Source organism: Salmo salar, chromosome ssa20 (genome assembly GCF_905237065.1).
Source record: "Salmo salar chromosome ssa20, Ssal_v3.1, whole genome shotgun sequence".
Classification (NCBI taxonomy): domain Eukaryota; kingdom Metazoa; phylum Chordata; class Actinopteri; order Salmoniformes; family Salmonidae; genus Salmo; species Salmo salar.
The window spans coordinates 64,133,003-64,157,793 of NC_059461.1; the positions used below are offsets into that span (position 1 = coordinate 64,133,003).

At 44.7% G+C, this 24,791-nt stretch overlaps 1 protein-coding gene across 2 annotated transcripts in view; it reads left to right on the plus strand.

The window, feature by feature from the left end:
• Window positions 1-24,791, plus strand: part of LOC106581191 (TNF receptor-associated factor 4) — a 42,384-nt gene that overhangs the window by 11,656 nt on the left and 5,937 nt on the right. For both annotated transcript variants that reach the window (XM_045703773.1, XM_014163086.2), the window contains exons 2-4: window positions 20,703-20,754; window positions 24,200-24,304; window positions 24,564-24,725. In XM_045703773.1, the coding sequence (XP_045559729.1) occupies window positions 20,703-20,754; window positions 24,200-24,304; window positions 24,564-24,725 (319 nt within the window). The remainder of the gene's footprint in view (window positions 1-20,702; window positions 20,755-24,199; window positions 24,305-24,563; window positions 24,726-24,791) is intronic.

The following is a 24,791-nucleotide window of genomic DNA, read 5'->3' on the forward strand; positions in this document are numbered from 1 at the left end:
GGGATGATTGATTGTGGTCTGAGACAGTAGAGAGAGAGAGGGAATCTGGGTGAGCAACATTGGTCTCCATCAAAGCCAGATGAATTGACTTCTGTCCATTGTGTGTGCAGATTGATAGGGGAACGCAGAATAGAGACACTTTTGGCCAGGGAGTTATCTAGTGTCTCTTAAAGGACTAAATGGGGTCGGGGAGTACTGGTGCCCAGCTCTGTGTGTGAGCCAGGCCTGCTCTGGCAGCTGGGCCTTTGAAAAAGCGTGTGTGTTTGTGTGTGGGTTCAGCCGGACTAGTAATGAATGGTTCAGTGAATGAGGATATCCAATCCCCAGCCCCACACACCACCTCTAGTCGCTTCACAGAGGCCTTCATAGACCCTCACAGTTGTCCAAAGGCATTTATGTATGTATGGCAGACGAGGATACAGAAGGGGATGCGGAGTGAAAGGGATTTTTGCTTCGTCTATTGCTGAGCACAACGTAGTTCACTGCTTCGCTGAAGGGGGTTTAGTTAGCGGAGTGAAATCCCCCAGGCCTCTGCTCTGGTCTACTCTGCTCTACTCTGTTCTCTGGGTGGGTGGTGAAGACCTCTCAAAGCTGAATATTGCTGTTCCAGCTGATGAACTGGGAATGATGGAGTCTAGAATCCGGCTAGAAACACTGGGGCAGTAGTAGCCCATACAAAGGAGTGGCACCTAGACACTGATCTTGGGTCAGTTTTGTATTTTCCTCCCACTAATGGTTCAGGTAAGGATTGATGGAGGGGAAGCTGATTTATTAGATCTGTACCTAGGGGAAAGGAGAGAAACTACCCCAGAGCTAGTACATAGAGGCAGTTCCTGATATACAGTAAAGGAGAGGCAGGGTGGACACACACTGACATGGAAATATCCCAATGTAGGCTATCCCTATTGAGAGAAACTAAACCAGTACTTCCTCACACGTGCATGGACTTTGAAGCGATCCATTGTGTGAAAGTCCACTGATCTTTTCAAGTTTAACATGTCAGTTACACATACAGTATGAATTATAGCTTTGCCCTTCAGAATGACTCCATGACCTATATGGTGCTCATTCACCCAAATCAACTGGTACAGTAGTAGTTACTGTACATGGACACTGATTTGATGGCCTACACAGATATGGTCAATAAAACAATACTCTGTCTGTATTCCATAGGTTTTTCAGAATTAGGTTAACTCAGGTAACCTGGGGAATGCATTAATCCTTTGTTGTTTGTAATGGATGACCTCACTAAAACAACAAACCAACAAGGTTGTATTTTGTCAACCTGTATGGAATACAATACCTGGAACGGAACTTCACCACCAGGATATTTCTATTGCCCTGATAAGAGGTTTCTGTTGTGGGTGTGACTGTAAAACAACGTCTACACTTGCAAAGGTGATGATGTGTGCTTGTGTTTACGTGTGAGTGTGGCTGGGCGTGAGTGTATGTGGTTGAAAGAGTATTGTAAACTCACTGAACATTTTGTGTGTCACTCACATGGCGTGATATACAGTGCATGCTGAAACCTGAAGACACCCATCCATTTAACTTTAGGGCACCATCTTTTCTCATTCAGCTCCTTGGCAGAACATAAGCCTTACTGTTCTCCAAGCGTTTTCCCATAAGACCCCCTGTACCATGAGAGGAGTGATATGGATGTGAGCCAGGACATTGCAGGATGATGTCATTGTATGGGGTCTCATGGGAGGAAGCTGAGGGGCTTTAGACGTCCAGCTGTGATGATGACATCGCTGAGAGAACGTTATCGGTCTGTTTCGCACAGTTGCAGAGTTCCTTCACACAGACTCTCTCCACATGGACTGGACGGCCCCGTTGCTATTGTCAAACTCTCTTAGTGGGAACTAGAAGTCATTTGGTTGAATGTTCTGCAATAGTAATTTTCTATGCCTTGGTCACTGGCGTAAGGGCTTGGTGATGCTAATTGTTGGTCTAAGCTAGGAAAATGTGAGCAAGTCTCTGTCCTTTTTTCAGGGCAAAATTTCACACCTCTCAAAGAGGGAAAGCACTTAAAATTCTTGTCTAGCCTCTCTAAATGCGCTGACAACATTCCTGCGTCAATGCTCTTATCTTCCCAGTTCTCTTTATCAACATTTGTGTGCACGAAGCATCCCTAGAGCAGGTTTGGGACTTGCTGAGACTTGTCCATGGCTATAGGAGGTCTTATTCAAACAGCTCGGAATCTGGCAGCTCTTCAGGCCAAACAAAGGTGGTAGGCATTCCAGTTATGTAGCGGAGCACCTTGCCCCTCACACAGAGAGCATGCTGGGGCCAAGCTGCCAGTCCCAGCCCTGTCACTGGAGCCTGAGCAGTTGGCAGCCCTTCCAGCATGGCCAGTGCCTACATGTGCATGGGTATGCATGTAATGTGAAAGGGCAAATGTAAGGTGTTTATTGTGAAACATACTAGCCCTCACGTTAAGACTACATCGGGATTAATGGACAATGTACAGCGGAGAGAGTCTGGGTTAAGATTGTGGGAACTGGGATGCGATGAGGGCTGTTAGGAGGTGGATGGATGGGCAGATTACCCTAATGACCAATTCAAGGTTACACAGCGGACGTGGGAGGGTCTGCTTGGCCATGGCACAGCTTGTGCTTAGCTGTTCGAAACCCATTCCACTGCTCGGCTACATCACCGCACTGCTCCCTGTTGAGCTAATTGACTTCCCCCAATCTATCTGTGTTGTGCAGAAGTCGCTGCACTGGCTGTAAAGCTGACAGCCCCTCTGCACATGACCACATGCACACACATGCTCAGACACCCACATATATTAAGCTAGTATAATGCATTCATTAATGTATACAATTTCTTCCCCAAGAGAGGCTACTGACTACTTTCTATTAAACCCAGTAGTCCTGAGAACTATTGGAAGCGTGTCTGTGAGGGGTAGCTGATGTTGTGAGAGGCTCATTAGCGGCAGGCGACTGACTGACTGGCTGGCTGACTGGCTGACTAACTGACTGACCATTGGTTCTGGTTGCTGAGTGGACGCCCAGGCATGTGAGGAATCTGTGTCTGGGCTCTGAAAGGAGAGCAGCTGGCCAGTGGGACTGGAACGTGGGGAAGGCACCTGTCTCAGTGAAAGGGTCCACTGTAGACCAGAACAGGTGTTGGCATAGCAGTTTAGCTTTTCACTAAAAGCATACACACACATCCTGAATTATAGTCATTTATTCGGGAGAGGCCCCTTCAATGTTAAGGTCATTGCCATTCAACCCTAAGCCCTTCCGTTCAGCCCCCTCCCCCTGGCCAGTGAAAGGGCCGTTGTGATGATGGCTCCCTTCCTTCCTTCCTTCCTTCCTTCCTTCCTTCCTTCCTTCCTTCCTTCCTTCCTTCCTTCCTTCCTTCCTTCCTTCCTTCCTTCCTGCCCTACCTTAATATCAGCTAGCTGTACTTACTGTGTTGGACAACTAACTAAAACCCCAATGACCATCCACCACCACCACTCTCTGTCTGTGTGGCATCCTCCCTTCTCTCACACAGCTCATTTCAGATATGTCAACAATGCACAGCCTCCTCCAATCCTCCCTTCTCCTCCCCCTGCACAGATGGGCTATTGATCCTATGAAAGAGCCCAGCGGAGGAAGTGACTAGCTCACGTTCGTGGCCAGATGCATCATTCACTACCGCTCTGTTTGGGATGAGAGAGCATTTGTCTCATTGCAGCCTCTCGTCTCATTCATTTCTTAATTAATTTCCCATTTCAATTTGGCTTTTGTTCAGTGTCGCTCCTTTCAGTCATCATCCGGACCCGTAAATCAATACCGTTGAACAAGAGAAACCTGCTGAATTTTCTCTCTCTCTCTCTCTCTCTCTCTCTCGCTACCTTTAGCACTCTCTCGCTACCTTTAGCTCCCTCTCTACAGTCATAGAAAGCAGGGACAGACTTGTGTAATACTAAACTGGGCCATTGTGCTTTGTTTATGTTTAGTAAAATTCACATGGCTAATCGTTCTCCCTCGTCGCACTCTCTCTGTCTCTGATTCCAAAAGCAAATGCCTCAATGTTGTCACTCCTGGCAACAGGAGCAGCTTATAGAATGCATACAACAGAAGCACTGCTTTCTAGGTGTTTCGACACAAAGGAGTCTTTTTGACGTCACTGCCTCGCCTGGCTAAACAAAGAAAATACATCGTCGAAAAGAGGAGTGGACAGCAGCTTGAGCTGCAGCTGAATGCTGGTTTCAAACATGTATGGCTCAAGGAGAAGGGGACAGAGGGAAAGATATGACTGGATTTCTCTGGCAGGATGTTTTTGTCTCTGTCTGAATGTTTGTGGGCTTCAGATTCAGGCTGATAAGGGAAACAGGAGCCACAGCATGTCCAGAGACGAGCTTTCTGGCCTTATCAGGTGTGTGTGTGTGTGTGTGTGTGTACATGTGTACGTCGCCGGCTAGACAGCAGCCCCCTGTCTGCTTACTGAGCTCTCTCTCACACAAAGAGCCTCACCTTCCCTCACTGTTACCATGGCCACAGCCAGCACAGGGCCCTCTCAAACTGTCACCAGCAGTGAGGTGCACAGCTCAGACACACTGACTTGAAATGAATTGGCTTACTGACAAAACAAGAAAAATAGCTTTTTCCTAAATGTCAGATAAATGGAAATGCAGGTAGAGCAGAAATATAAATTATTATTATGTAAGGCTGTTTTTGCTCTGAAGTGTCACCATAGAAAAGTGCCAGGGTAAGGTGTCCTTTTGATCACCTTTTGAAAGCAAGCAGAATTTAGTGAGGGAGTTTGAAGAAGGCGAGGAAGAAAGTTTGGACAGTTTTGTGGCTGTGAGCGAGGAGGAAGCCTGTGATGAGTGACTCATGACAGATGAGGGAAGAGAAGACGCGTGGTTGTGTTCTGTGCCATCCGCCGCAACGATGACTGTGCATCCCAAAGGGCACCTTATGCCCTTCATAGGCCACTACTTTTGTCAAAAGTAGTGCGCTATGTAGGGAATAAGGTGCCATTTGGGAATCAACCTATTACTCATGCAGAGGCAGGTCACACTGCCAGGCAGGCAGGCACAGCGTGAATCCACAATCATTAACTTCTCCACCTTGCACTCCTCCTCAGATGACCACGCCCTCACACAAGTTCCTCACAGCTTTACTTCTGTGGAGGAGTTGAACAGAACTGATAACATGGTGTTTACTTATCTACAAGTTATACCTTGAAGGCACGTTAGGACATAAGGTTCAGCAATTGGTGTTTATAGTTTTGTTTATTTATTTCTCATGGGGAATCTTTGATGTTTTCCTGATTGAAACATCTCTCCTTCTCTTACCCAACCTGCTAATGAATGGGTTCAACAACACTAAAGGCGTGGCAGAATCTTTCCACAGATGTTCTGTTGGGATTGAGCTAAATTAAGCCTCCCACACGGCACAGATGAAAGTAGTATACACACAAATCCTGGTATCTCACTCACCCACATAGGCTTACTGTACATTCAGAAAGTGAGATCAAGGGACAGAGATCAAACCCTCTGACCTCACTGTTGGTAAATCCATAAATAATAGACCAATCTCTATGGATAAAGCACTAAGCACAGTAGATCACCTATATTCTATGTAAACCCTATCAAGGTGAAGAAAGGAGAGCAACTTGAACTTGGTGCTGTTCCTTTTTGTATCAGCAGCTCCTAAAAGGTGACAAGAAGGACATTCCTTTTCTCCATTGTTCCCTCCAGACACAGATACAGCCTGCAATGAACCACTCTGGTCTAACAACCAACGAAAGACTTTATGGTTGTTGTGGGCATTGAGTATGAAACAAGAGCACAGTGGTGAATCACAGGTCAGATAGGTTAGACACAGAAAAAATATTTATTTCATCAGTCCTCAATATTATCTTATTTGTCTAATTTACTCATCTATTGATGTGCCATAGAAGCAGGGTATGAATAGCTTGATGTTAATTAATTCACTGCATACCTTGTCCCAAAGGGGCAGCAGGTAGCCTAGTGGTTAGAGAATTGGGCCAGTAACCGAAAGGTTGCTAGATTGAATCCCCGAGCTGACAAGGTAAAAATCTGTCGTTCTGCCCATATTACTAGCATATTACTACATGTTGCATGTCTCTATGCAGGCTTGAGAGCAGATGCAGACTAATCAAAAGATCTGTAGTCCATAAGATATTATTGGTAGCAGGGAGGGATTATGTGTCCAACCCACCTGCTGTCCCTGGGGCAGTGTGCTGGGGAGAAGCAGTATGGAGTTGGTGAGGTAATCCGCCTTTAGCCACCAGCTCCCTGGATTAGCACAATGCTAATTTTGGCCTGCCACCATGTGATCCTGTAGGCAGGCCATTGTTGTTCTCCATAATTTGTGTCCGTTTTTGTCATCGCCTAAACTTTTCAATGGACCAGTGTGACAAAAGAAGTTGACACAGGATTAGAGGGTCAGGACACTTCAGACCATGTTGCCTGCTTTCCTCTGTGTAGTCTCTCTTTCTGTAGGACCTCATTACATTTACATTTAGTCATTTAGCAGACGCTCTTATCAAGAGTGACTTACAGTTAGTGTGTTCATCTTAAGATAGCTAGGGGAGACAACCACATATCACAGTCGGTGTAAGTAAAGTTTTCCTCAAAGTAGCTATCAGCAAAGTCTTTGCTAGTAGGAAAAGACAAGTTCCATTTTTATTTTTAATTTGTTTATGACTCATCCTTGCTCTGTGCGAGGAGTAGGAACAACAGTCACTGTTATGGGTGCATTATTTCAGTGATGGACGAAGCACTGGTTTCTACTACACCATGGAATAGATGGCTTGGCTGTCCAGGCAATCAAAGGAGCTCTGCCTGCCTGACTCGCCTTATGCCTCAGTGAGCACAGAATAATGGTCACTAAGGAGTGTGCTCAACCAACAGAATGACTAAATGACAGTATAATGTGCTCTGTCATGTCAGGGAGCAGGTAAATCAAGATGAACTGGGCTGGAGGGTCGATGAGCCGTCACTTGTCACAAGTGGCACTGACTGTAGTGTAGAACGTTGGACAAAGAACATTTTCAATGATGCCTAATTTAGAAACTAAACTGCTAAGTGGCTTGAGATAAATATATTACCTGTAGTTGGCCAGCTGCCAGTAATACTTTATGGAGAGAACCTTTTGTCTCAGCTTGGGAGTAACCGATATCAGTGTGGTTTTAAAACTCTTCACATGCGCTCAGGGGGAAGATTACTCTTTGGGGATACATGCTGATGGAGGAAACTAACTAGCCATGGGCTTATTCATCACTCTCAGTACTCTGTGTCCCTGGTATATTATCTCTGGACCTAGTTTGTAGCTATGGACTCGAGGCATTGTATTTCGCCAAACACTCATTTCTAGAGGTTGATAGCTGCTCTACTCACAGTACTCTTGCTGTGTTGTTTGGTGGTGGGATGCCTTCTGGGGGAAACCTCTACGGTATACTGTATGTGTCTGCTTATTACATCATACTTCAGTTTTGGTTATAAATATCAAGGCAACTTTTGTGGTAAGTAGTGAAAAGTTCCATTTTAATCTCTGGCAGTCTTACAGCTATTTGCCTTTGTTAGAATATGCGGTGGATTGACTTACTCTCTCTCAGGGATGCTGTAGTCTTTATCCCTAAAGTAGGCTGTCCCATGAGGTCTCAAATATACTTCATTTCCCAACGAGGAACCATCTCACCTCTGCATTAAGGAGCTGATACCTCCAGCTAATCACAGGCAGTGCTTTAAGAAGCATTCCTTTATCCTCCAGGGATGGAATAGTAGTCTTCTGTTTCTCTCATCCCTCAAGATTAACACCAAACCTGCGCACTTCTCATCTGCCGGATATCCTGATGGTGAATACCTGAGATTAGTGAAGCGTTTGTAAGAGGAGTCTGAATACCTCCTGTGAGTTTGAGAGGGGGGCAGGGTGTCACCTTTACCTCTCAGATTTACTGTGTTGCTTTACTTTCTGGCTCCAGTAGCTGACTCAGGTTGGGCCCTGGTCAAAAGTAGTGCACTACATAAGGAATAGAATGCCAATTGGGACAAATCATCAGTGTTTGAGGAGTGATGGCAGGACAGTCTCTCAGTCCTATGCTATGTGTGTGTGATAAGACGAAGTGCCTCTTTTAATAAGCCAGTCAGCACCCGGGCTAGTCATAAACCAGTCTCTGAGCCCCTCTGCCCAGCGTTGGTTAGCATTCTTCAGGATTACTGCGGTGGCACCACAACTTTTCAAAGGCAGCAGGCCTCGCTCATTGCAGATCACCCCCACAGCAGACATCTGCCCCCTGAAGCAAAGCTACAATTAGATCTGTCATTAAAACGGCTCAAATTTACATGTGTGAGGAAATTCATTTACTGTGTGTGTACCCTAATTTGAATCCAATATGTGTAAACTGAAGATTACACTCTTTCTTCTAGTGCCCCAGTTTACCAGAGTTGTGAGGGTAGTAAAGAGAGCAGGAACAGACAGTACTGAGAAGAGTGTGGTGTTTCACACCTCTAATACCTTGACAGGAGCTCTTAGCACTTCTTCAGAGGCTAGTGGCTCCTTCTCACATGTGTGCCATGTCAAACCCAGGACCTTCATTGGCCCCTGGTGGTAGCCAAGCCCTGTGAGAAGCTCAGCCCACCCCCCTCCACTACCTCTACACCCTGGGTGCATCTCAAATGTTACCCTATTCCCTATATGTAGTGTACTATATTGGGTATATGGTGCCATTTGGGATGTAACTCAAACTAAAGATCAAAGACAAGCCTCTAATTTGTATGCCCTCATCAAGCCCCCATTCTTAGATGGGTTCTCATGGGTTCAACTGAACTGCTCAGAGCAGTGATACAGCTGGTCCTGCATGGTGGTGTATGTACAGTGTGTGGCTCTAAGGGGTTTCTTGGCTGTGTATACTTTGTCTATGCTGTGAGTGTGTTGACTATGAGGGCGGCTGCAGTCATGCGTGGTGTGCAGTCAGAGCCCTGCTAGCTCTCAGTAGGATTGATGGGACTGTTCTCCATCTCAACCCCCACCCTGGACCCAGATCAGCAGGAGTTAATGAAATTGAATTGATTTCCTTGTACCTCTTGCATGCAGGCAGCATATAATCCTGGGAAGAATTCGGGTGGGGAAATGATCTGGGAAGGCATTCAGGGCTCTAAAGTTTGACCAATTTGGCCGCATATCCGACCAAATATTTTCCTGTGCGACCAGGAGTTTTATTTTGGGACAACTGTGAAACTATGAAAAACATTTCTCAGATAATAATTGTTGTAATGATAAGGCTTTGCTGCACGATTGAGTGCCCTAGAGAAACAAGCAAGTGCAGATTGGTTAGCGTCATGGTTGCACCCTTACTACAGAGAAAACAGCATGCTTCTAACCCAACCAGGTCAAAAGATCTGACCCATATTACCGGCACAAAATGTTTATCTTCCTATAGTGCAGGGTTTCCCAAACTCGTTCCTGGGCCCCCCCGGGTACATGTTTTTACATAGCTGATTGATGAGTTGGTGATGAATCAGGTGTATAGTGCTAGGGCAAAAAGCAAAACAAAGATAAACCAAGATAGACCACAGCTTGTCGTTTCCAATGGGAACAAATTAGTCATAGTGGTCATAACAAGCAAGGAGGTGGGAAGAGCCAAGCACACGTTAGCAATATCCTATTGGCGCGTTCTGGTATACATCTGCATATTTCCGTTAGGAAATGCCTACTCTGTTGTGTGTGTGTGCAATAACAAAATTCGCCATTGCGCTCCTTCTAAACAGTATGATTTAAAAAAACTTTTGCAAAGGGTAAAGTCTACAAAACTTAGTCCACTCTGTTCATAACATATTTTTAGTTTTGGGAACCCAAAACTGTATTGAGATCAAATGTTTAATCGATGACAAAATGTGCAGAATGTCTGCCGAAATCCATCTCGTTCCATCTTCTCCCACTGCCCGCTAGTAGGCTTCCTCTCACTACCATATTTGGTAGTGAGTGGACATGCCAACCAGATGCTTCACATTTATACAGCCAGTGAAATATCTGTCTCATTGTTCTATCTGTGACCAAAATGTGCACCCAGGGGGAGGGCCCCAGGACCAAGTTTGGAAAACCCTGCTATAGCGGCTCGCTGGGACAAAACTTTACATTCATAAACCATGTCGGGGTTCATCCTACAACTACTTGCGTGTTTTTAACCATTTGTTTACACTTTGTTCAGTCATGTTACTGCATTGGCTGGCTAACGATCTCGTAACTTTACCACTATATCCAAACATTTGGGACCCCAGAAAGAAAGGAAAAGGGATTGCTTCTTCAGGACATCAATAGAGAGAAATAGTAATGGTGTCTTTTTGTTGGCACTAACTCCGCCATGGTTCGTTGGACAAAGCCTATGGGGAAAATGACTGGAGTTTTTGTAGGGTTTTTGGATAGACGCTGAAGATGAGGTCTGTGGTAACACAGGCTTGGGAGATCTTATACGTTTTGTTCTATGAGATAATCTTCAGCAGCTAATGTCACTTATTTTGAAGAATTTATGTAATAAAAAAACACATATAAAACACATAAAGGCTTCATAATTCATAAAGGTCATGTTACCTCAGACCTTATTTTTGGCATTTATTCCAAAACCCTATTCTTTCCCTATCCATTTTTTCCATAGGGATGGCTGAACGATCCAGAGGTAACTAATTTCCGGGTTTTACGACTACAAACTGGCAAGCTCCATGATCATATAGCAGAGAAGTGGAGGAAGAAAGAGGCCCAACTCGGCAAAAAATCGGTCTCCCGCCAGCATGTGCTGTTTTTTTTTTTCATTGTTTTGCCCACCAAGCAAGGAGTGTTTTGCTATGTGAGGTTTATTTGATCTAATAGAAGTTTTGTAATGTTTATGTTGTTACGAGTGTACTGATATAAGTAGGACACGTGTGACATCCCGGCATCTTTGAGAAAAAACACTTTGTGTCGGAGTTGTCTCAAGATGGTAGTGCTGAGCGATTTAATTTCGGTAATTTTTTGTTGACCGACGTCGGTTAAATTATTAGAATTTCATGTCGTTAGTTTTTTTTTCTGCGAGCTCATCTCTAGAGATATATCAGATCCAGCCTGAACTGTGCAATGTAGTAGGGAGTTGTAGTTTCCAACAGGCCAATATTTTACATAGTTTAGCGCATAGAACTTTACATAGTTTAACGCATAGAACGTGGTAATTAACTACAAGGACCATAAACCATTGCGCATCTACTTATCCGGTGTCTTTCTTTTACGCCTGCTACAGAAGACACAACAATGCACTATCATGAGGGGATATAGAGAGCAGCTATTAGTTTGTGTGGTATCTCTACCAGAAAATACATGATCTAAGTGATTGATAGTTGGTATTCAGCAGTCATAAAAGTATGCCTTATTTACTATGAAGAACTACTAAAATAGTGATTTTGTCTGACAGCATAGGCAGCAGCTCTATAGAGATGATGATTTGGAATGAAATAATAAAGTAATCAAATAAAACAAATGTAATATACACAACTGAAATATTTTATTAAAGTTATGTTAAGTGATAAGCAGTAATGGGCAGTCACTACCATCATGGGACTTTTATTCATTGTTTTATTCTGTGTTACCATGATTATTTAAATAATCGACCCGACCTCAAGCACTAACCGCTCAGCACTACGAGATGGCTATGCATGTTCATGGCATGAGGCTAGTAGCATAGCATCTCTCCATTGAATACAGGTGGTTCACATCAACAACCCTCATCGAATATTCAAAAAATGATTACAATAATGAGATGTATACACCAATCAAAAGAAAGGATAGGCAGGAGCTAGACAGACCGCCGTGCCGCTTTGTGGATAACGACTCCCATTGTTAGGACGGAGAGACGTATCTTGTCAGTATATCCATAATCTTTGATCATGGCAATAAATTAATGACAGTTCTCTTGCATGTCATCATCAAACCTGACGTTTTTAAAGAGACAGTGTACAATTTTCAATGTAATGCATCTCAATAGTAAAATAGTGCTTTTACACAATGTAGAAATCTAATATTCCACAAATGACTTTGTAATTTCAATGACAGGTATTTGTATCAACATTTTAGCTTTTATAATAAACTGTGTTTGCGGTGTTACATATTCGTTTCTAGGGCACAACATGTGCTTCAAAAGTAGCTAGAATTCATACAGGCCCAATATATCCTGTATCTCAATCAATGTAAAAAAAAAAAAATTCTGTTGCTCCTAAATTTCATGTGGTGCTCCTAACATTGTTAAGTTGGTAGCAATGACATTTTTTTTATTTAGAGCTCTGAATACATTACATTTGCTAATTTATTTATCCAATTCAAGTACCATCCATGTACATGTAGGCTAAACAGTACAGTCCTTCCCATTGGAAGAGGATTCATTACAAACCCAATGAAGCACATAACCCTGCCAGCTGAGCTATAGATCCCCAGTCAAGGTTAGCCAGTTCAAGCGAGTTCAAGGAAACCATAAAACAAATCAGTTAACAGTATTTTCAAACGATTGACTATTACAAAAATACAAAGTTGACAAGAAAGGGTTTCGTATCGCGAGGTCTGCTGAGAAGTGCTGGGTTGGCAGTTGTGGCTACGTGAAGATTCTGAGGCGCTGGTTCCCCTGATGAAGACTCCATGTCTATAGCACAGTCACATTGATGGAAGGAGATGGCAACAGGGATTGTGAGGGAGTGTAAACTCCGTCTCCCCTCCTATCACACACTTAACCATGGATTATGGCGTCTCAGAGACTTGAGCCAATTTGCAGATGGCTGTATCCCTCCCTCTCGCCCTCCCTCCTTCCGTTCCCCCTCTCATCTGTGCTCTGGCAGGTGGCTGGATGCTTTTGGGAGTCAGTGTTTTCTGTTACGCCGGAACACAGTCGACTTGCATCAGAGCTGTGCCACTATGAGTCACAGTGTATCCTAACGGTGTAGAGCAGACGCTCATGGATTCAAACCGATCAACCACCTCAGATCCCCGTCTGAACAGTGTGCAGATCCTATTCCATGATGTATTCTCGGGGAACTGCCTGTGGCTCAGAACAGACGTCTGATATCATAAAAGTCAAAGAACTAGCCGTCTGTTCCTTTTCTTACAAGGATGTCAGCGAACATAGCTTTGCCCATTTTTTGTTGTCAGTTTTGACGTGCTAGCTTGTTCCCCTAAGCTCTACTCGGGGAAAAGAGCTGCTGCCATGCATGCAATTCACAGCAGGATCCAAAAGCTTGATTATGACAATATTGCAATTCTAAAACCCTTGGAAAATATACCTTAACACAGTATTACCCTTGAACAACTGCCTGCGTTAGTGCTGTTAAACAAAGATGGCATTTGAAAAACAAATTGATATTACGATAACCTTTGAACGTGCCAGTACTGTGTGAATTAGCTGACAGATGGCTTGTGCTCACAAATGTCAGCACACTGAGTGTTTGGAGAACTGCAAAGAAAAATGAATGTCGTTACGTAAGCAGCGTGAACTCGTGCCATCACTTGCATCTAAACAACTTCCATCTTTGTGCATTTTTCTACAGAGCTGTCCCATGATCAATACCTGCGTCTGTAATGGCACCCTTTCCCATATATAGTGGTATACTTTTGACCAGGGCCTGTAGGGCTCTATATGGGAATAGGGTGCCATTTCAGACACAGCGATGCTTACCTCAGCCCGCTTCTTTGTCCCTGGGAGAAGAAACTACCTCCACTTTCTCTATGCATGAATGACATCACCGACACAGAGTGTTAGTGCACTATATAGGTAATAGGGTGCTATTTTGGATGCACCCAATGTGTCTTTATGGTCCACCTGACCCCCACTGGACTTTCATTAAACACAACATTGTATCCTTACCAATACTGTTTATGGATCAAAGTATTGTATATTTCTGAGACACATCCACCTTGTGTGGAATAAAGAACTGCCTTGGTATAGGCCTAGCTCATCTCTTGGGTGGGGATGCTCACTGTCTGAATGCTATGTCTGTAGGCTATTTAAACACAGTCGTTTTCCCTATGGGTTTCTTCTACCTTAGTAAACGCCTTTCATCCTAGTGAGGAGAGAGGGTGCCATTTGTGACACAACCAATCTCCTTTATAGTGCACAGGGCCCATAGAGCTCTGTGTACTATATAGGGAATAGGGTGTCATTTGGGACACATACAGTATGTTGAAGGGAGAGCAGGAGGAGCAAGAGAGCCATGGAAACGCTGCCAGACAACTACCCACACATTTGTCGTTGTAGAATGAGGCCTAGTTGGCTTTCCTCCACTTGCATCATTTGTGCTATTGTTGCAAAGAACAACAGTAGAAAGACTCATGAAAATCTCTTAAGAGTGTCTGTCTGTTTTTAGAGTAGATACAGAAAATGTAGTGTGTGGATCCAAACTGGATCTTGAGGAACTAGGCCTAATACCTATAAAGCTGAATCAAGTCTTGTTGACATCAACTGATAGTCAGACATGGTCAGTTCACATTAAGCTGTCACTGACTGGACATGGACATTGCAAATACCAATGATGTGAGTCAGATATGATTTTACAAATTACATTACAAAAAAACAAGCAAATTACAAAAAATAAAAAATAAAATAAATGTAAAAACATTTTAAAAATACTGTAAGTCGCTCTGGATAAGAGCGTCTGCTAAATGACTAAAATGTAAATGTAAATTTGCTGTACAAGCATGTCCTCTGTGCCTCAGTCAATCAAACCCTGATTAAAAAAAGTCAAAACATAACAAGGAGTATGTACTCAACTAAATGAAACCAAAATAAACTTCACAGCATGTTGATTCAAACATGCTTCCTTGCTGCACATAAAGTACTGTAGCCAACTGTATGTTTGGATTTATCCCAAAAACCCTAAGGATATGATTGGCCTATCAAAGGTCATGGGTTTCTGCACGACATAATCCTCTTGAACTCTGTTTAACTCATCTCTGATTCATTTTCAGAAGTGTGAAATTTCGCACAAGTCGTCATGCTACAGTAAACTAAACTCCAGAATTCTCTGAACCAGTCAGGTAGTGAGGAGTTAACCGGTGATGTCATTCATGCATAGAGAAAGTGTAGGTAGTTCTTTCTCCTCCCAGGGACAAAGAAGAAGGCTGAGGTGAGCCTCCCTGTGTTCTCATATGGGTCCAGGTCAAAAGTAGTGTGCTATGTAGGGAATAGGCAGCCATTTGGGATGCTGCCCCTGCCTTTGTCCAGGCTGTAAACTGAGTCAGCATTTAGCGGGAGCAGGGAACATTACCCTCCCATCGTATCGGGTTCCATAGACAGAAACACCTGCTTCACCCCATGTCCTCCACCTCCTTCCTCATCCAGGAGATCCCTCTGATTGTGTCAAAAGAAATGGCACACTATGCCCTATATCGTGCACTTATTTTGACCAGGGTTTATAGGCCTCTAGCCACAAATAGTGCACTATAGGGAATAGCTAGCCAAAAATAGTGCACTATAGGGAATAGGGTGCCATTTGGGAAGCACATTCTGACTGTTCTTTGGCTAGGGGGCATTCCTTCACCCGGTCACTGCCTAATGACTCTCCCGCCATCTCTCCCTCCACTGTCCTACAAACCTCTTCACTCATGTGGATATGGACTGTACTTTGGATCACTTCTCTAATCTCATTTGCCTCTTCTATAAATAAGAAGGTATTTTGTCAAATGTGTTGGAGGCTCTTTATCTTTACATGAGAGTCCTTTAATTATCTCTAAATGCTACTACTGGGCATCGTAAAAACAACAGAACATGTAGTTGACGACCGGTCATTTCATTTAACTGGCAAGTGTTAAAATCTTCTCCCCTTCAGCATTGCATAGGATAGGTTTATTGTGTATATATTATATTGTCCGAGACAGAATGGCCTTTAGGGTTGTGTTTCTGTAGCGTGAGGCAGCTTGATGTACAAGTACACCTCCTGGACAGGAGGCTAGTCTGTCAACGGGCTTGTAAAGGGCAGTTATAATGACAGTCTCATTACTGTTGGAAACTACAGGCTGATAATTTGATGTGAGTTGTAACACACACATACACATTCATATACATATACACACACATTCATATACACACACATTCATATACACATTCAAAAAACTGTTGGATTTGGGAGATTAAGGGAACTCCTGCTGAGATGAAACAAGATTCCTGTTTTCTCCCAACATTCTGGCAGCAGAAGCATGGAATTGGGATCAGCTGGGAGACTGAAAGCCAGGAAGCCTGAATAAAGGGAACTGATGGCATTTAAGATCTTGTTTGTGTAGCATAGTTAATCCACTTCTTTACTTGAAAAGATTTGGCATGAAGATGAACATAAAACCTCAGAGTAAGCTTCCAGAGAAGACCAGCAAGCCAGGCCTGATACAGTTACTAGCCAGACGACCCAGTCAATTTTCTTGATGAGATCTCCGAGTTTGAAAGGACCTCTTCTGAGTCCCAAATGACCTATGGGTCCTGGTCAAAAGTAGTGCACGATTTAGTTAATAATGTACCATTTGGGATGCATACAACCTCTCACGGTAATAGTAAAACTGTCTTTTGGACGTTAATGTGTTGTAGACGTCCTGCTTTCCAGAACTCTCAGAAACTCCTCTGAGAGGCGTTTGTTTAGCTCTCCACAGCCATGCCCTCTATTATTGTAAACATAGGGTCAGGGGTCTCCCTGGTAGTCAAGAGATCAGGCTTCAGGGTCATTCTTAGGCCTCAGTCGGTGAGGTAGCAGCCATCAGGAGCCATCTCCTCTTTCTCTGTGTGTGATGGCTGTACTGCACTGTCTCTGACAGGCCGTTTGCAGTCTTCTGCAGGCCAACCAAACCTGGGGGCTTTGTCTTGTTCTTCTCAGTGGCCATCTGCCTATCAGGAGGCATATGGAGGGTGACCTTCAGTCCTCATCACTATCACTGGGCTCAATGGATTGCTGTTTAATCTGCTCTCAGGGCCTACAAGAGGTTTTGAGGGCAAGAGATGGGGTGCAATTAGTGTCTGGGGAGTGGGGGATGGGGGATGTTCCAGGGAAATACTAGGGTGATGCTGGGGGGGGGGGGACTTTCACTCATGGAGGGAAATTGGGAAATGACCCTAATTAGAGCTGGGGAGAAGGCTGTTGTCTATCCAAATAAGTGGGGTGATTTTGAACATGTAATTAGCTGTGGGGCATACTCACCTGGCCTTCTGCTGTTTTGGTCCAGGGGCCTGCTGGATCTGATGTTGGCCTCCCTGTGCTGCAGCACAACAGCTGTGGAGCCTAGGCTACTCTCACAGTATGAGAGACAGGGAAAGGATGGGAACCCATTGACATTTTAATGTGCTGATTATATTAAACACGCTATTTGTATTTATTATGGATCCCCATTCTACATGGGTTCCAGCAAAATGAAGGCAGTTATACAATTCTAAAAGCATTACAACACTAAGTGTGTGCCCTCAGGCTCCTACTCCACTACCACATATCTGCAACACTAAATCCATGTGTACAAGTGTGTAAAGTGGTGTATTATATCACGTGTGTGTGTGTGTGTGTGTGTATGCATGTGTCTGTGCTTATGTTTGTGCTGCTTCACAGTCCCCGCTGCTCCATAAGGTGTATTTGTATCTATTTTTTTTATTCTAATTTTACTGCTTGCATGAGTTACTTGATGTGGAATAGAGTTCCATGTATGTGGTTACTGAGCTGTTCTGTCTGCAGTGCTTTCCCAACATAAGTGATTGGTTAGTTTGTTGTTTATCAGCCTCTCACTCTGTATAATCATTGACTTGTACAAGTCAGGCACTGTTACCTCTGCCCTGTGTATCCTAGTAGGCACATATTTCTCTCCCATGAAACTGTGTCCTAGTTGCAGTGAAGCTGTTGCTATCAGTAGTGTTGTTGGTTTGTGAGTCAAGTGGACAGGGTGCAAGGACCCTGCGGGTGACCAGGCTGTACTGTATGTATGCAAAGGACTTTTCCCTTTTTTCAGTGTCACAATATAGTTTATCCTCTCACAGCCGCACAGTGCTGAGTGATTGGAAGTGGGCATTGAAGTAGTCAAGGGCATTGAACGGTAATTAGTGCAATCTTACTCCACTGTAAGGAGGCCTTCAAGTAGTCATAGAAATGGTTTGTCAAGAGAAGGGGAAGACTTGTATAGAAGCTATTATTATTCCAATGCCCCCACCTCTCTCTGCTAATGTGCATTCACAAACAAGCTGGCTGGAGAGTCGGGTAGCATTATGAACAGCGGGCCAAGCAGATGAATGCGTGGCTGCAGGACTTTCTCTGCGAAGCAGGGAGGGAATCATCCTGACAGCCTGTGACGATGCTCTTTTCGCCTGTCTGCCTCTGTGTCAGGTAGAGCAGAGGAGCTGGTCGGGTAGCTCCTTTAGCTGTAAACCCTGCTTTCCTGCACTGCTTACATCTCCCCTGTCTAGTCCAGCAAGGAGCACCTTTCTCTCTGTTTCTATTTCCTTCCTCTATATGGGGAAAGAGTCACTACACAGCCCCACGTCCCAAATGGCCGCCTATTCCCTATACAGTGCACTACTTTTGTGGGCCCTGGTAAAAAATAGTGCAGTATGTAGGGTGTTGTTTGGGATGTAGCCCACAGCTCTGCGTCATGCAGTCCGGCCCTGTGGCTCTAAAACGCATCATCAACATCAAATAGATGAGGCTCTAATGACGGAGATGAGTAAATGATTTCACAGTACATAGGAGATGTTCTGCTGACTGGGCTCTCTCCCCTGGTGATCAATAATGGGGTTTTTTAAAGCCGCATTGTTGTTTATTAATTGCTTTCCTGCTGACAAAGTGACCCTAATGGACTGGAGTTACCGCTGCCTCATAATGCATTAAACACACCTCCATCTCCCCGTCATCCCTCTGGTCTGTTGTTCTGTGTGCAGCTGATTCCACAGCAGCTGGGGAGACAGGCCAGGCATTCCAGCCAGGGCAAAGTGCAGGGTGATCATTGATCATGTGTCCCAACATCACATGGCCCTGGGTCTCTGGTCCACTCCCAGGGGCCTCAGGCTCTGTCAGGTGACATTGAGGCCAACTAGACTACAGGGTAACAAGGGCCCTGGTCAATAGGCACATTGTATGCATCCCAAATGGCAACCTATTCCCTAAATAGTGCAAAAGTAGTGCACTACATAGGGAATAGGGTGCAATTTGGGAAGAACCCATTGTAGGACCCTGGGAGCAGAGACCACTACCCTCCCTGCCCCCTTCGGGCTGTTTGTTTTCCCATTAATCTATTACTGTACTTTAGAGAATGGAGAGGTCAGGAGAAGTTTGTTCATTAAAAGATGTCTTTCTGTTGTTTAGCTCGTACATGGTAGTAGGACAGATGGAGCTTCAGGGCCTTGTTGCTTTAACCCAAAACACTGAGGTTATTTTAGTCTCTCTCACACCCGTGGGCAATGAAAATGTATGCAAAGCAAAGGAGCATTTCACCATTCGTGTTACAGTACCTCTATCAATGTGGCCATTGTTGCAACAAGATGCCTGTCTGGCTGCGGCCTATGATAATGACATTGCGATCTCATGTATGTGCACTGGGCCACGAGGAAAGGGATGTACGTCCTCATGTCACTGACTGACTGACCCTCTAGATCCCCCTGATCCCTGACCCAGCCACCCCTATGGCTCAGCAGGGGGCCTGCAGCCAAGCAGCCCACCACTACACTACCGACACATCTCTTTAAAGGGTGCACACATCGCACCGAATGTGGATTTCCCGTTCGTCTACCGATCGTTCAGCGCGCTGTTGACATCTGACTGGCGACATTGTCACGCGATTCTACATGTAAAATCAGTTTGCAGTCAGTTTGCGAGTACTCTCGGCAGGCAAACGCTATTGGTATGTTTGAGCCCTAATGCATCTCAGGGGATCAGCCACTGATGGCCTTTTTAAAGTTGCTCTTTGTGTCACTGATTGACTGGCTTTGCTGTACAGTAGATCTATGGGCTCAGCACGCAGTAAGCCCACTGCCTGCCTGACTGCCTATAATACTGCAGTGACGTCATCTCCGTTATTTACCAGAGTGAATATTTCATGGTGACATCAGGACTGGGGACGTGCTGCGTTGTTACCTGAGGGCCACCCATCTCATCTGGCCCCTTGGTAAAAGGCCTCTAAATCAGGGCAGGGAATTAGTTTTTTTGTGGCGCTGCCTGTGTGATAAACCCAGAGATCTCAGATCTTATTTTGGGTTTTATTGCTGTTGGAAGGAGGGAGGAAGGGAGGAACAAAGAGAGGCAGCAGCTAGTCGCCCAGACATGCCACCAGCCTCACTGGCAAACCAGCAATCAATATTTCCTGAGGGAGGGTACAAAGACCAGGCTTACCGCCCTCTTCAGCCGCTTCACACACACTCAGTTTGTCATCCCCCTGCCTTCAAAAAGAGGGGTAAAAATGAACACCTTTGACATGAGAGAGAGAGAGGGGCGGGGGCGAGCGAGCGAGCGAGAGAAGCCCTTAATGTATTATGGATAGACAGTTCAGGTTCTAATGTGTTCTCTTTTCCTCTCCAGTAATAAAACTGTGAATTTGTGGAAATAAATCCCTAGAGGGAGGGAAGATGAAAGGGCAACTACATAAAAGCTAGTGGCTCAGAAACTCATCTGGCTTTATTGTACAGTGCAGTGTGGTTAAGATGGGTGTGTGAGAGCAGAGATGGGGGTGGTGATGCTTTTGAAGGCAACTAACGTGTCTTTTCCTCCTTGTGTCTTACAGTGAGGGGGTCTTCAAGTGCCCAGAGGACCAGCTGCCCCTGGACTATGCCAAGGTACGGTTAAAACCCTCTTACCCACTTTCTCACATGCGTATTCAAGTTTGAATATGATCTGTGTGCCAGTTAAGCAATACTTTAGCCTACAACCATAGTTAAGCCTACAACCATGCCCCAATCAACATAATTCACCCTCACTTTCTGATGTCTCTGGGCTACCCATACAACACACTGATTATGAATGTCCTAGTCAGGCTGAGATGAGGCCTTATTTTAAATGTGAATCGGAAGGGCTGTGACCCAAATGGTACTATATTCCCTATATAGTGCACTATTTAGACCAAAAGTAGTGGACTATATAGGGAATAGGGTCCCATTTGAGACACCGCATGGACACGTGAGTCACCATGTCCCTTGCCCCAGACCCTTAGACGAACAGACAGACAGAGGGCTCAGGCAGCTAGCTAGCCATCCTAGTATAGGCCCACTAATTGTGCTAATGAAGGACCACAGGCTACTCATTCCTCTTGGAATGTCAGGTTTGATGGCGGTCCGTTTCTCAATGCACAAAACCTTCGCACACTACTGTGGACATGGAAGTTTTAGAGTTTAATACAGTACCCATGAAAAACAAATGAGCAGACATGATTACTCAGTCGGAGAGCGGCTGGAGAGTGGTAAAAACACTCTCCTGTCTAGCAGCCAAAGTCAAAGGTTGTGTTTAAATGTTTTAACTATTGCATTGCTGGAGAAAAGCAGGGTATTGGGTTGATCTTCAAATCACTAAAAGAGTAGCTCTCCTAAACCTCTTCATCCGGGTTCCACTGAAAGAATACCACATCTAAATCTCTTTAATTCAACTTTTGGCTTTTTACTCCATCTTTTCTTTTAAGCATTTAATCAGATTGTACTGGGGGGAAAATATGGTGGCAGTCTCTTCATAATAAAAGAATCACTCTCTTACAAACTTGATTTCTCCATTGTGCCACAGTGTGCAGCGAAAGGATAAGGACTTAATTCTGCTCTGTGCATGAGAGACCCCAAGCTTAACACTTAACAAAGCAATAAAAACACCATTGGTCACTAATTCATCATCTCAGTTACTGTACAGTCTCACTGGCTAGTTTTGCCATGAATGAAAGAATTGCCCATACAGTAGGCCCATCATGCTCTATACTAGAACATTAGCATGCTAAAGTGTGTTAGGAGTTCAGAGGCAGTAATCCAATGAGGTGGTGAGTGTGAGGTCAGTGGGTGCTGAGCTGTGACTGCTAGCGAAGCACTTATGGAGACTGTAGTCACGACAAAGAAGCAGTACACGGGTCCCCACAGTGAGGACGTGCTCATTGTACATCTGTCAGACACTGTTATTTACTGATGCCTTCATAGCCTTCCAGTCACCTGTGAATTACCCCCTGCTGGTGACTAGGGATGCATCCCAATTGGCACCCTACTCCCTATTGACTTCTGTTGACCAGAACCCTGTGAGCCCTGATCAAAACTAGTGCAGTATATAGGGAATAGGGTGCCATTTGGGACACAGTCCAGCTCCCTGGGTACAGCTCATTACGCTATGTCCCTGTCCTTGCCCTCCCCTGAACACAACTCAATTCTAATAATGCTCTAATTTCACCCAGGCAGTGCAACATGTCATTCAAATATGTCCCTGTTGTCAGAGAGGAAGCAGAATGTCAGTAATATAAAGGGATGGGTTCTGCTGTGAGACTGCAGCTGACTGACTCTTCCAAAACGCAGACAGACAAAGTCGAAGTTAGCACTCCAAAGAGCTTTAGTTCCCTGATCCGCCAGGGCCTATGTTATTAAAAGGTCTTTATTGCAGTCCCCCGCAGACTCCCAGGCAGGAACAATGAGGGAACGTTAAGGTTTACTTTAGAGGATTTGGTTTCTTTGTCATCTTGGCTCAGCGCATGTGACTTCCAGTAGGAAATAGTATTGCGGTTATCTGCTTCAATCACTCATCATGCATTATTATGCTGCGGTACATGCTGCAGTAGATTGTAAGAGACAGTGCTGTTCTGTAGCACAATAGTTGCTTTATTGGTCCATTTGCACAGATAGCCTATTCTTTATTTGTTGCTGTCATAGTACCCAACCTGAAACACAACACACACATCACAGGCTGCTCACACACCAACACACACACCAATTATCTGCCATAGTACTGTGCTCTTTTCAGATGACAAGACTCTTCTGTGCTATATATTTTGGGTATTTGAAGGCAGTGTTCATTACAGCATGGTTAATGTAATATATAATTCATCCTCACTAGTTAAACTACTGTAGCACACAGCTTTTATTTGCGATGACATAACAGTTTGTGTAAGTTACTGGACCAATAAAGGCTGCCAAGTGAGAGTGAAAAGTTTTACCTCAGATCTGCTTTTGGTTCTAATGTATTATTCACTGGACCCTTTTTAATTCCACTGCACATTTACCTTTTACAATTCTGACTTTTACAGTTCTAATAGGGTACCAAGACCATAAACATTTACAGTGTACTTATTTATGTATAAATAATATTTAGGCTATGGTAAAACCATAGTATCTCAATGTTTTGACTCATAGCCTATAGAGAAAGAGACCGCCTCTTGTATGACGGCGTGTGACTACAGTTGAGCTGTTATTTGTTTTTAGGGACAGCTTTGACATTTTGAGGAAGTTCCTTTTCTCCTCATGTGACAAAGGCAGCCTGGGCACCATAGGAACAGAGATGCATGCAGTGCTGCCTCACATGGGTTGTGTGTGGCCTCACATGGGTGTTGTGTGGCCTCACAGAGGATACTGTCCTGTAGGGAGCGGATTTGGCTTGATTGGATAGAGAAGGACCTCATCCTGATCAGTGACTATGGGGTGTTCTCTCTCTCTCTCCCTCACTCTAATTCTCTCTGATGTTTTCAACATTTCATGAACTATAATTCCATAAACATTGCAGTATATATTCTTGTGTTCACAGAAGTTTAATTGTTATTCCTAATATTCCTGTGGGGCTGATTCATTCGTCATTCATGTCACATGTCCATGACTAGTACTTTGAACTTCCTCTTCTGCTGTTTGGCTGCTGGTCACTCAGACCCTCTTTGTCAAGGCTTCATTGTATTAGTAATACACTTAGTTAGGCATCAACATGATAATCATTACTAGACTGCTGGAAACACCCTTTGTCTTACTTGGTCACACACTAGATTAGTTTGGGTGTTGCCATCGGTGCGGCCACTATTCCCCCACTCTGTCCCCATAGCATAACCACACCATCCAGGGTTTATACTGCAGTTAACCCAGTGTGACCCGATGCCTCTGCTTTGCAATCAGCATTAAGGAGATGTATTGGGGCCCTGCGGCAGACTAGCTTCCTGTCCAGGGGGTGTACTTGTACATCAACCTGCCTCATGCTACAGAAACAGGAGATAGGCTGGGCAAGACCGTATCTATCCCAGTGTGAGCCAGTGCTGATCACGTCCTCATGGTTGTGTCATGGCTACAGATCTACCCTGACCCAGAGCTAGAGCAGCAGATCCTGGCTCTGCCCATCCGCTGCATCCACAGTGAGGAGGGCTGTCGCTGGACCGGACAGATGATGCAGCTCCAGGTCAGTAGCTGCCTGCCTGGCTTTCTTACCTTTTTTTGGTTTGTTTTACCCTTCTATCTCTCTACAGTATCTCATCCTCTACCTTGCTCATCCTGTCTAAGCCACCACCTTTGTGACCAAAGCCCTGTGTCTCCTGCCTCCAGTGTGTCGTGTTGTGTTATCTGCTAGCTGAAGCCTGGCTAAATGCTAAATGCAGGCTGAGAGAGCGTGTCTGGCTGCTGACACATTCCTCTCTCCCCCCTCCCTCCGTCTCCCTCAGGGCCACTTCTCCACCTGCGCCTTCAATGTGATCCCCTGCCCCAACCGCTGCTCCATCAAGCTGACACGCCGTGACCTGCCCGACCACCTGCAGCACGACTGCCCCAAGCGCAAGGTCAAGTGCGAGTTCTGCGGCAGCGAGTTCACCGGGGAGGCCTATGAGGTAAACAACAACAATAAGCAGAGACCTACTTTTAATTTTATTTCAATATTTTTACAGGGTAGCACT